The sequence below is a fragment of the Somniosus microcephalus genome, unplaced genomic scaffold (assembly GCF_052327205.1).
Source record: "Somniosus microcephalus isolate GS21.2 unplaced genomic scaffold, FLI_Smic_1.0 unresolved_chr1, whole genome shotgun sequence".
Taxonomy (NCBI): domain Eukaryota; kingdom Metazoa; phylum Chordata; class Chondrichthyes; order Squaliformes; family Somniosidae; genus Somniosus; species Somniosus microcephalus.
Window position 1 is genome coordinate 125,329,856 of NW_028225179.1, and position 13,130 is coordinate 125,342,985.

Here is a 13,130-nt window from a genome sequence, read left to right on the forward strand (position 1 = left end):
CCGTGTTTATCCTGAAGTTACGGTCAGTATCAGAGGGGGAATGACAGCGAAAGCTGCCTGGAATTTGACACTACAAACTCCAGGTCATTGTAATTTCACTGGAAGAGCAGCAGAAACCCTGTTTGCCCATAAAGACAGGGTTTTGTACCACACTTCTGGCAAAGTTATGCGGTGGAAATAGCTCTTTCGGGTGAGACATTAAACCAGACAGGTTCACTTCTCAGCTGGACATAAAAGATTCCATGGCACTATTTCGAAGAAGAGCTGTGGAGTTCTCCCGAGTGTCCCAGCCAATAGTTAGCCCTCAAACAACACCTGAAAGCAGATTATCTGGTCAATAGCACATTGTTATTTGTGGGAGCTTACTGTGCACAAATTGGCTGCTGCGTTTCCTACAACAGTCACTACACATCAAAATTATTTCATTGGCTGTAAAGCATTTTGGGACATCCTGAGGTTGTGAAAGGAGCTCAATAAATGCAAGTCTTTCTTTCTTTCAAATGTTAGACAGAGCATTACAGGCCAGTAATTGGAAATCCTATTAGAGCACCACATTCACTGATTTTAACTTTAAAGATTGATTATCTGATAGGAAGGTGAAACAGGGGGCATGGGAGGGGAGGGGCATCAAAGAATAAGCTGAGAACTATTCTTCATTACAGACAATAAAGTTAGTAAAACAGCAATGCCATTCCAGTTGTCAAGAGCTGTATTAAACTAGCCCCTAAACAGAGCAGGGTCATTGTAATGTATGTAGTTCCATTAATGTGTCAGCCAGTGGCCCAGTGGGTAACACCCTTGCCTCTGAGTCAGAAGGTTGTGGGTTCATAGTCCTCCCTCCAGGGACTTGAGCACAAAAATCCAGCTAACACTCCAGTGCACTGCTGAGGGAGTGCTGCACTGTTGGAGGTGACATCTTTCGGATGAGACGTTAAATCTAGGCCCCCTCTGCCCTCTCAGGTGGATGTAAAAGATCCCATGGCCACTATTTCAAAGAAGAGCAGAGGCGTTATCCCCGGTGTCCTGGCCAATATTTATCCTTCAATCAACATCACTAACAACAGATTATCTGGCCATTATCACATTGCTCTTTGTGGGCAATGTGCGCAAATTGGCTGCTGCGTTTCCCACATTAGATACAAGTGACTACACTTCAAAAAGTACTTCATTGGCTGTAAAGCGCTTTGGGTGGTTGTGAAAGGCGCAATAGAAATACAAATCTTTCTTTTCTAATAATGATGATTGCAACAGCCAGTCATATTAACAGGCTCCTTTCATTGGTTCCCTCCCGTCAGTTTCAAAACTGGAAGGAGTTGTTGGAAACGCAGAGGCTGTTTTAATGATGTTCGCCTCCAACCTCTGCACGTTTGTTCAATTCGCTCTCTCTTTTCAACTTCTTGTCGCCACAGGTAAGGAGAACGAGACTTTTGTGCAAACTCTACCGTTCGGAATAGTTGCTTGAGAAGTGAGTCCGATCGGTGCTAAAAGAATAGTTTGCAGGGCGTCTGCCGCTTGTCTTTCGCGGTGCAGGGATGTTTGCGCAGGAAGGGAAATGCTTATTCAGGAGGGCAGCTCCGGTTAAATTCATCTGTCCGAATGCCCGTCAGGTCTGCGTCATTTCAGTTTGGTTGTTTCACTCTTTTAGCTGCTCTCTGATTCCCTTCGTTTCCAACTCTGCTAATCCCCTGCCTAGCATCTTCCCAGAGCTCCAATACCACCGGGCGGGCCACCTTGTCATTTATTTCATTCATTGGGACACTGGAAGTTACATTCCAGCGACGCGCCCACCTCTGCTCTTTTTCCAAGTGTATGGGAATCTCTGACATGCCCCTGAGGGGGCAGGCGGGGCTCTCTCGCCAGAATGAAGGCACTTCTGATAGTCTAGCAGTGCTGCAGTGCAATGTTAGCCGAGAGATCATGGGGGTAATTATTAACTTTGGGCGATAGTGTAAAACGGGCGCTATCGATCGGTCATACGCCTCTCGCGATTTTCCTTATAGTTGACTTCAATGGGGCGGATTGTGGAACGGGTAGTCGATCCTGCCATGTGCTCAGTTCGCTGAAGCAGGTCTTCAACCCACAGCCTACTGACTCAGGTGAGAATAACACCCCCGAGCCAAGGCTGACACCGATTATTATTGCTACATCTACTATTCTACTTGGCCTGCTACTTCTATATATTGAACCTTGGTTAGACCAAAGTACTGTGCACAGTTCTCCATATTATAAAAACGTATATAGAGGCTGGGAGAAGGTGCAAAAAAAAAGATTTACAAGGATGATACCAGAACTGAGAGGTTCTATGTATCAGGAAAGCTGAAGAGGCTGAGACTCTTCACTCTGGAAAAGAAAAGGCTGTTAGGTGACCTGATAGAGGTCTTTAAAATTATGAAGGGGTTTGATAGGGTAGATGTAGCGATGTTTCCACTTGTGGGGGAGACCAGAACTAGGGACCATAAATATAAGATAGTCACTAATAAATCCAATAGGGAGTTCAGGAGAAACTTCTTTACCCAAAGAGTGGTAAGAATGACAGAGAACGCTGATCGTTCACTGTTATTACCCATTTCACTGGAAGAGCAGCGGAAGCCCGGTTTGGCCCTATAAACGGGATTTTGTGCCGTGCTTCTGGCAAAGTTATGTCGTGGAAAGAACTCTTTCGGATGAGACATTAAACCACACGGGTCCACCTCTCAGGTGGCTGTAAAAGACTCCACGGCACTCTTTCGAAGAAGAGCTGTGGAGTTCTCCCGACTTCTATTATTTCTACCAATACTGCTAAAGAAAGACTTGCATTTATATAGCGCCTTTCATGATCTCAGGATGTCCCAAAGTGCTTTACAGTCAATGAAGTACTTTTGGAGTGTAGTCACTGTTGCAATGCAGAAAAAGTGACAGCCAATCTGCACAGCAAGAGCCCACAAACAGCAATGTGATAATGAGCAAATTAATCTGTTTTTTAATGTTGATTGAGGGATAAATATTGGCCAGGACACCCGGGAGAACTCTCCTGCTCACTGGCGTGTCAGCCTAGATTTTTGTGCTTAAGCCTCTGGAGTGGGACTTAAACCCACAAACCTCTGACTCAGAAGTGAGAGTGCTGCCCACTGAGCCACGTCTGGCACTCCCTCTGTCTATTATTACTACCTCTACTACTACTATTCTATTATTACTACTAGTATTCTATTCCTTCTACTACTAGTGGCATTACATCTATTATTACTTCTATTATTTCTGGTACTAATTTTACGACTACTTCTAGTATTATATCTCTAATACTGCTATGTAATACCTTTACTTCAACTACCTTTTTTTAAACCTGTTCATGGGATGTGGGCATCGCTGGCAAGGCCAGAATTTTATGCCCATTCCTAATTGCCCTTGAGAAGGTGGCGGTGAGCCGCCTTCTTGAACCACTGCAGTCCATGTGGTGAAGGTACTCCCACGGTGCTGTTAGGGAGGGAGTTCCAGGATTTTGACCCAGCGACGATGAGGGAACGGCGATATATTCAGGATGGTGTGTGACTTGGAGGGGAACTTGGAGGTGGTGGTGTTCCCATGCGCCTGCTGCCCTTGTCCTTCTAGGTGGAAGAGGTCGCGGGTTTGGGAGGTGCTGCCGAAGAAGCCTTGGCGAGTTGCTGCAATTCATCCTGTAGATGGTACACACTGCAGCCACGGTACGCCGGTGGTGCAGGGAGTGCTTCTACTACTATTACTACTTCTAGTAATTCTACGTCTACTACAACATCTACTTCTACTACTTTTGGTACCACTTCCAGTATTAATTCTACTACTACTAGCTCTAGCACTGCTGCTACGACCATCTCTACTACTTCTACCACTTGCAGTAGTATTATTTCTACTAGTACTCCTACTTCGACGAATACTACTCCCACTATTTCCACTACTAACACCACTACTTTAACTGATACTGCTTCCACTACTAAAAGTGATAGAATCTTACAGCACAGAAGGAGGCCATTCGGCCCATCGTGCCTGTGCCGGCTCTTTGAAAGAGCTATCCAATTAGTCCCACTCCCCTGCCTTTTCCCCATAGCCCCGCAATAATTTTTTCCTTTTCAATTATATATCCAATTCCCTTTTGAAAGTTACTATCGAATCTGCTTCCAACACCCTTTCAGGCAGCACGTTCCAATCACAACAACTCGCTGTGTAAAATAAAATTAGAAGGGAGATGAGAAGATTTTATCAGTTACCTTTATTCTCTGTTCTCTGGTTACTGACCCTTCTGCCAGTGGAAAAAAATTCTCCCTATCTACTCTCTCAAAACCCCTGATAATTTTGACCACCTGCTATGAATACTCAGTCCCTGGCATTCTGTGCGTGACCCTCCCCCACTCCATAGCCATCACAGAACCTTCACACACACCTCAGCACTACTCTTTGGAACTCCCTCCCCCCCCCATCCCTTGCACCCAATTCAGGCACAAGTTGCTCATGATTTTACTATCCATTAATTGGAATTGTGAGCAGCCTGTGCCTGAATTTGTGCTTCCACCTGCTATGTTCTGAGGAGGAATTATCTGCCCCTCTTGGATAATTACGCCTTTTCTTGTCCGTCAGGTCAATCAGGAACCTGGAAGCCAAGTCTGAAGTTGTTTGGAGCCATTGGTTCTTCCATTTTGTTGCCTGGATTCAATGATGAAGATGCTAAAATTGTAAAATACATCCGGTGGACATTCTCAGAAATACGAATTCTAGATTACGATGTGACACAAATACCCAAAGTCACTGACTTGTATAAGGATCGATGTACCTTCTTCTCTTCCAATGGATCACTGTTGTTGGAAAATGTAAAAGTGGAAGACAAAGGAGCCTACAAAATGCAGATTAATTTAAATGACAGCATGGGCAGAGTGATAACACTGAATGTCATTGGTAAGTGCTATGTGTATTTATTATTTCGTAAAATCAATTTAAATCTCTTGTAACAGGGGCTAGTAGATCTCCCATGGTGTTGATTGCAGTCGGAGGGTATGAGGAAAGAAAAAAAGACATGCATTTATATAGCACCTTTTGCTTTACAGCCGATGAAGTACTTTTGAGGTGTAGTCACTGTTGTAATGTAGGAAACAAGGCAGCAGGTTTGTGCACAACAAGGTTCCACAAACAGGTGACCATATCAGCGATGTTGGTTTAGGGGCAAATATTGCCCAGTACACCAGGGAGAACTCCCCTACTCTTTTTCGAATAGTGCCATGGGATCTTTTATGTCCACCTGAGAGGGCAGTCAGGGTCTCGTTAGAGCATCTCATCTGAAAGACAGCACCTCTGACACTGCACTGGGAGTGTCACCCTAGATTATGTGCTCAAGTCTCTGGAGCGGCACTTGAACCCATGACCTTCTGACTCAGAGGTGAGAGTGCTATCCACTGAGCCATGGCTGACACCAATATTGAAGGGGAGGGTGCTGAGATGGGAGAGAAGGCAGGGTACACTTTACTGCTGAAAGAATAAGAGCCTTTCTCCGACACAAATCTTAAATATGTGGATGTACCACATTGCTCAGAGAAAAAAATTAAATGAATCAATAAATCAAGTATATAAATAGTGCTTTCCTTGCCTGCTACAGGTTAAATATGTAAATAAATCTGTGCACGTAATGCGTTATAGCTGTATATGCAAGCAACCCCACTTGAGTATACAGTAGTTAGATTTTTTTCTTGTCAGCGTTACTTCAGAAGTTGAAAACTTCATGCATTACTTTGCTTTGTCTGGTTACTGTTGGATCAACTGTTAGCAATGGACCCTCTCATTTATTTTGCACTGAGTGGGCCACAAACTCCTTTGAGTGTGACCTTTTTGTCCGTGGGCAAATTTACTACAACAACAATTTTTACAACAATGGCAGCAACAGCCACCACTTAATAACATATATACAATAATGCCATATTACCACCCCAGCGTCGCAAATCGTGAGACAATCCGACAAGGTTCTATTCAAGTTTAACATCTCTGCTTTTGAATTCTATTCCTCTAGAAATGAACCTTTATTTGCACTTTTATGGCTTTTTTAACCTGCTTTGCTACTTTTAATGATCCCTTTGCCCCTCTACACCATTTAGACACTTATTTCCCAAGGATTAGGTTGCCTCCTCATTCCTCCTATCAAAATGCACCACCTCACACTTTTTTTATTCGCTTATGGGATCTGGACATCACTGGCAATGCCAGCATTTGTTGCCCTTGAGAAGGCGCTGGTGAGCCGCCTTCTTGAACTGCTGCAGTCCGTGTGGTGATGGTACTCCCACAGTGCTGTTAGGGAGGGAGTTATAGGATTTTGACCCAGCGACAATGAAGGAACGACGATATATTTCTAAGTCCGGATGGTGTGTGTCTTGGAGGGGAACTTGGAGTTGGAGGTGTTCCCATGCACCTGCTGCCCTTGTCCTTCTAGGTGGAAGAGGTTGTGGGTTTGGGAGGTGCTGCCGAAGAAGCCTTGGCGAGTTGCTGCAGTGCATCTTGTAGATGGTACACACTGCAGCCACGGTACACCAGTGGTGGAGGGAGTGAATGTTTAAGGTGGTGGATGGGGTGCCAATCAAACGGGCTGCTTTGTCCTGCATGATGTCGAGCTTCTTGAGTGTTGTTGGAGCTGCACTCATCCAGGCAAGTGGAGAATATTCCATCACACCCCTTACTTGTGCCTTGTAGATGGTGGAAAGGCTTTGGGGAGTCAGGAGGTGAGACACTCGCTACAGAATACCTAGCCTCTGACCTGCTCTTGTTGCCACAGTATTTATGTGGCTGGTCCAGTTAAGTTTCTGGTCAATGGTGACCCCCCAGGATGTTGATGGTGGGGGATTCAGTGATGGTAATGCCGTTGAATGTCAAGGGGAGGTGGTTAGACTCTCGCTTGTTGGAGATTGTCATTGCCTGGCACTTCTGTGGCGTGAATGTTACCTGCCACTTATCAGCACAAGCCTGAACATCATCCAGTTCTTGTTGCATGCGGGCATGGACTGCTTCGTTATCTGAGGAGTTGTGAATGGCGCTGAACACTGTGCAGTCATCAGCGAACATCCCCATTTCTGACCTTGTGTTGGAGGGAAGGTCATTGATGAAGCAGCTGAAGATGGTTCTGATCTATATTGAAATTCATTTGTCATTTACATGCCCATTCTGCAAGTTTGTTTACGGCAAAATTACTTAAAAGCTTTTAGGTCATCATGTACAAACTCTATTTAAAAAAGTTACTTGTCAGAAATGACTGGGATATAAAAGAACTGCATAATAATGCATTAACACTTCAGAAACGTCACTCAGTTACACGGTTATGCATTGACAAACAATCCAAAAGCCCAAGGTGAGCTGAAAGAGGCATATCCATTCATACAATTTGTATTAATTTTAAAGTTTTCAACATATTAGTCCATCCCTCATGTCACTATAGCAATGGCTGCACAAGCAGCAACTTTCCTATGGCACTGACGTGCTGTTCGTTCATATAAGTCATTAGAATATTATTCACAATGCACCCAGACACCCAACAAATATGAAGTGCTACAGTTCTTTAGATCACAGTATTAAACAGAATTGAACAAAAATGGGTATTTTCAACTTCAATCACTTCCATTAATAAATATTGTCTTCTTGAACCAGCACCCTCCCCCCACCACATAACATGTCAGAAATGCAGCACTTATTCACAAGTGCAGAAAAACGCGTACACAATTTCACAGAATCACCACAGTGCAGATAGAGGCCATTTCGGCCCATCGAGCCTGCACCGACACATATCCCACCCTATCCCCGTAACCCCACGTATTTAATCCCCTAACACTAAGGGTCAATTTATCATAGCCAAATCAACCTAACCTGCACATCTTTGGACTGTGGGAGGAAACCGGAGCACCCGGAGGAAACCCACGCAGACACAGGGAGAATGTGCAAACTCCACACAGACAGTCGCCCGAGGCCAGATTTGAACCCGGGTCCCTGGCGCTGTGAGGCAACAGTGCTAACCACTATGCCACTGTGCCATTTGGTAATTTGTGTTACCAAATTAAAAACGAAAAGCAGGAAAAGCTATGATTTCACAGCAATAAACATTCCTCTTTCTTCCCAGACAGGAGAACCAATTAGACTGACTTGGAAATGTTTACTCGTATGGTGACGTAAAGATGTTAATTTACGAATTTCGCTTCTAATGTTTTGCTCTTAAACATTCTCCACAAAATTAATCCCTGCTCTTAAGAGTAAGGAAGTCTTACTACGATCGTACAGGGCTTTGGTGAGACCACATCTGGAGTACCGTGCACAGTTTTGGTCTCCTTATCTGAGGAAGGATATGCTAATAGTGGAGATTAGTCAGGACAATGGTGGAGGACATAACAGACAGGTGGCGACTCATCGCCTGTGAAGTGTTAATGGCAGATTGGGCCACAACAATAGAGGCACTGAATCGAATACACTGGGCCAGAAATTCGGGTCGGAGGCTTCCCGCAGGCAGAAGCCCCTGACCTGCACTTGCATAGCACGCCTGCCGTTGTGCTGTGAGGCCGCATGGGATTCCGATCCTGGGCCTCCTCCAGCTGCCGCTGTGCAGTGCTTGCATATCCCAGTGGCGAAGTTAGTTCGCAGCGTCCCCTGGGATCACGTGGGCCATGAGGAGCCAATCGGAGCAGGGAATCTCTATTCATAGATCTGACAGGAAGACCTGTTAAATCTATAAATAGAGATCGGCCCCAAAACCTAACTAAAACTTCAAATAATTTTTTTTTTTTAATCACATTTTTAAAATAACTATAAATTACATAAAATAACTATTTTAAACAATAATTTAAATTTTTGAAAAAATTAATTCGTTTTTAACGGGGCTAAAAATAAACTTACCTTTTTTTAAAGTATTTAAAAATAATACACCTGTGGAAATAATGTTTTAATTTTACTTAATTCACCATTTACCTTGTTAAAAGCAGGCCTTGCGACTGCTTTTTAAACGCGCAGCTGCTGGAGACTTACCCTCCCGGAGAAACCTGCAAAAAAAAAACGGAAGTTCCAGGCGTACGCGCTGCCTCTCTGGCACACGCATTTGACCTGTGAATCCCTTCCTTCAAGGGAACGGAAGTTTCGGTTTCCAGCGCATGTGCAGTGCATGCACAAAACCGGCACTTTTGTTGGCCCTACGCGTGAGTACGCAGCGCGTACTCACCCGTGGGGACCCGAATTTCTGGCCCATTAGCAACTATTAACAAGGTCACATTAACTACCTGAGATTGTCCAGGCCAAGAATAAATGTCTGTGATAGGATGGAAGGCAGGAGAGATTGACTGACAAAAGGGATGATGGTGCAAGGCAAAAGGAAAGGTAATGGGACAGGTTAAGAAACAAAAGAAGACTCTAGATGAGGTGTTAATGATGATCATAGAATCATAGAAAGTTACAGCACGGTAGGAGGCCATTTCAGCCCATCGTGTCCGTGTCGGCCAACAAAGAGCTATCCAGCCTAATCCCACTTCCCAGCTCTTGGTCCGTAGCCCTGCAGGTTCGAACATCCCAAGTGCACATCCAAGTCCTTTTTTAATGTGGTTAGGGTTTCTGCCTCTACCACCCTTTCAGGCTGTGAGTTCCAAACCCCCACAACCCTCTGGATGAAGAAATTTCTCCTCAAATCCCCTCTAAACCTTCTACCAATTACTTTAAATCTGTGTCCCCTGGTTTTTGACCTCTCTGCTAAGGGAAATAGGTCCTTTCTATCCACTTTATCTATGTCCCTCATAATTTTATACACCTCAATAAGGTCTCCCCTCAGCCTCCTCTGTTCCAAGGAAAACAGACCCAGCCTATCCAGTCTTTCCTCAGAGCTAAGATTCTCTACTCCCAGCAACATCCTTGTAAATCTCCTCTGCACCCTCTCTAGTGCAATCACATCTTTCCTGTAATGCGGTGACCAGAACTGCACGCAGTACTCTAGCTGAGGCCTAATTAGTGTTTTATACAGTTGAAGCATAACCCCCCTGCTCTTGTATTCTATGCCACGGCTAATAAAGGCAAGCATTCCGTATGCCTTCTAACCAACTTATCTACCTGGCCTGCTACCTTCAGGGATCTGTGGACATGCAATTCAAGGTCTCTTTGTTCCTCTACGCTATTCAGTGTCCTACCATTTAATGTGTATGCCCTTTCCTTGTTGGCCCTCCCCAAATGCATTACTTCACACTTCTCCGGATTGAATTCCATTTGCCACTGCTCTGCCCACCTGACCAATTGATTGATATCTTCCTGCAGTCTACAGCTTCCTTCTTCAGCATCAACCACACAGCCGATTTTAGTATCATCTGCAAACTTCTTAATCATACCCCCTATATTCAAGTCAAGATCGTTGATATATACCACAAAAAGCAAGGGACCTAGTACTGAGCCCTGCAGAACCCCACTGGAAACAGCCTTCCAGTCACAAAAACACCCATCAACCATTACCCTCTGCTTCCTGCCTCTGAGTCAGTTTTGAATCCAACTTGACACTTTGCCCTGGACCCCACGGGCTTTTAACTTCGTGACCAGTCTGCCATGTGGAACCTTATCAAAGCCTTGCTAAAGTCCATATACACTACATCAAACTACATCGACGGCAGCATCATTAACAGCTACCGTGTGAGAAAACAAGAAAAAAAATATAAAGAAATGCAGGGGTCGAGGTTATAGTCTGAAATTGTTGAACTGGATGTTAAGTCCAGAAGGCTGTAAAGTGCCCAATCGAAAGATGAGGTGCTGTTCCTCGAGCTTACGTTGAGCTTCATTGGAACAGTGTAAGAGGCCGAGGACGGAGAGGTCAAAGTGGGAGTGGAGCGGAGAATTAAAGTGACAGGCAACCGGAAGCTCGGGGTCACCCTTGCGGACTGAACGGAGGTGTTCCGCAAAGCGGTCATCCAATCTGCGTTTCGTCTCCCCAATGTAGAGGAGACCACATCGTGAGCAGCGAATACAGTATATTAAACTGTAAGAAATACCAAGTAAATCGCTGTTTCACCTGGAAGGGGTGTTTGGGGTCCTGGACAGTGGGAACGGAGAAGGTAAAAGGGAAGGTGTTACATCTCCTGCGCTTGCACAGGAAGGTGCTGGGCGAAGGGGTGTTGGGGGTGATAGTGGTGTTGACCAGGGTGTCACGGAGGGAGCAGTCCCTTCGGCATGCTGAAAGGGGGGTGCGGAGGGGACGATGTGTTTGGTGGTGGGATCATGCTGGAAGTGGCGAAAATGGCTATTATGTCAATGTCTAGAGGTTTGGCGAAAAGGAACTTCACTTCAGTATACATTCTGGGCAACGTGTCACACATCCCATGCTACAGGATTTGTCTTTAACAAATCTATTCTGGCTGTCCCTTATTAATTCATCTGAACCACAGGAGCAGATTTAACTTCTCTTCCCAAAAACAAATAGACTAGATATTGTTGGTGGGAGGAAAACACCTGATGAACCAAATGGTTTGTTCTGTTACATTTTCTTATTATTACACCAAACATTAGCAATACTTTTGTTTCCAACATTTGCTGGAAGGAGGTGAGAAACTAAAGCTGGAGTTAACATGCACTCTGTGCAAACATAAACCCGTACAGGACTCATGCCTCATGCCTTTAGCACCCTCAATTATCTCTTGGGTTATACCAACACTTCTTCATTGAAATGCACCCAAAACCACTTTCCATGGGAACAAACGCACTTGTAGAACGGCAGCAACAACAGAAAATGCTGAAAACACTCAGCAGGTCAGGCAGCATCGTGGAGAGAGAAACAGTCAACGTTTCAGGTCGATGACCCTATTTCTATTGTATTGTAGAATGGCAGCCTAATTTAAGATTAAAAGGTGCTTCCCTTTCCCTCCCACCTTGGTATTGTTTTCAGCTTTAATCAGACACTCAGTCACATTAACATTTCCAGTTCAAGACAGTCTTCTTGGGTTACACATCCACAGCTCACCTTTGTCTGCATTACACTGCATGAATTGAAACATTAAAAAAAAAGTTTCACCTGAAAAGGTTCATCAGGACACTCACTGTCTAGCGATCAGGACAATATTAAAAAAAATATTAACCTAAAAATTAAAATAGTCCAAAAAATAATTAAATATATAACTATTCACTTTCCTGCCTTCACTTCACTGAGTGGTCTTCTGCCTGAAGACTTATGTCCTTTTAAAACTACACAGTCAAATTTAAACCTCTTTCAATGTTTCATTGTAGGAGAGTCCAATATCCCGAATCTCTATCATTACTTCTAAGCTCGCTGTAACCCTTCATTGTATAGACTGTTTACTTTTCTGAAATTTCAGCCTTCAGAATGATTCCACAACTCATGTAAAGTTATGTGATTCAGTAATACTGTCGGCACGTCTCTCGTCCTTGGCGTTGGCGTTTTGCCTCTTGTTCTGATGGCGATCGTGGCTTGTTTTGCTTCGTGCTTCTTCATCAGACGAGTTGCAGGCGCTGCTGTCCGTCTGGGAGATAAACCGTCTTTTTCCGTTTGCCTCGACGTTTGCTGCGGCTCTTATGTTTCTCTGGGCTGCATTACTCCTGCGGGTCTTTTTCTTTACAACCTGCCAGTCTCCCTGTTGTCCCTCTGTTGGCTCCTTGTCCATGGACTCGGTCTGCTGGCGGGTGTTGTGTATTTTGAATGTTGCATTTGAATTGTCCCAGATAGCTTACCATAGTTGTGATGTGCAATGCACTATGGGAAATAGAGTGCAGGGGAGTTGAGAAGACGCTCTTGAAAGATGGCTGTGAACTGAACTCTGTCTCCTGCGTACTCTTTTAGTTGTTATACAAGCAAGGTTATTAAACTCTTGAGATTTAACAGCGGGGAGGCTCAGAGCTGAGGGCCTGGCAGCTTGTGGTGGCACCCTTTCCTCGCTGCTTGTCCCTCTCTGTGTCCTGGCTCGTGTTTGCTTCACATGGTGTGTTGGTAGGGGTAGGGGTGTTGTTGTGTCTGTATAATAAGACACAGACTGCAGGAGAACAGTACAACAGGTGTTTACTCAACGTGGCTCACACTGGAACTGATCTGTACAGATTACTACTCAGTGTTATATACAGGTGTAGTCACTGCCGGTACTGCAGTATACATGAGCTGTAAAAGATAGTTTCCCCCCTTAAAGGTATATACATTACAATTC

General features: G+C 44.6%; 1 protein-coding gene across 3 annotated transcripts in view; it reads left to right on the plus strand.

The window, feature by feature from the left end:
* The first annotated feature begins 1,200 nt into the window (after positions 1-1,200).
* LOC147095816 (uncharacterized) overlaps positions 1,201-13,130 on the plus strand; it is a 76,442-nt gene continuing 64,512 nt past the window's right edge. For all 3 annotated transcript variants that reach the window (XM_085974815.1, XM_085974816.1, XM_085974817.1), the window contains exons 1-2: positions 1,201-1,409; positions 4,585-4,899. In XM_085974815.1, the coding sequence (XP_085830941.1) occupies positions 1,340-1,409; positions 4,585-4,899 (385 nt within the window). In that variant the 5' untranslated portion in view covers positions 1,201-1,339. The remainder of the gene's footprint in view (positions 1,410-4,584; positions 4,900-13,130) is intronic.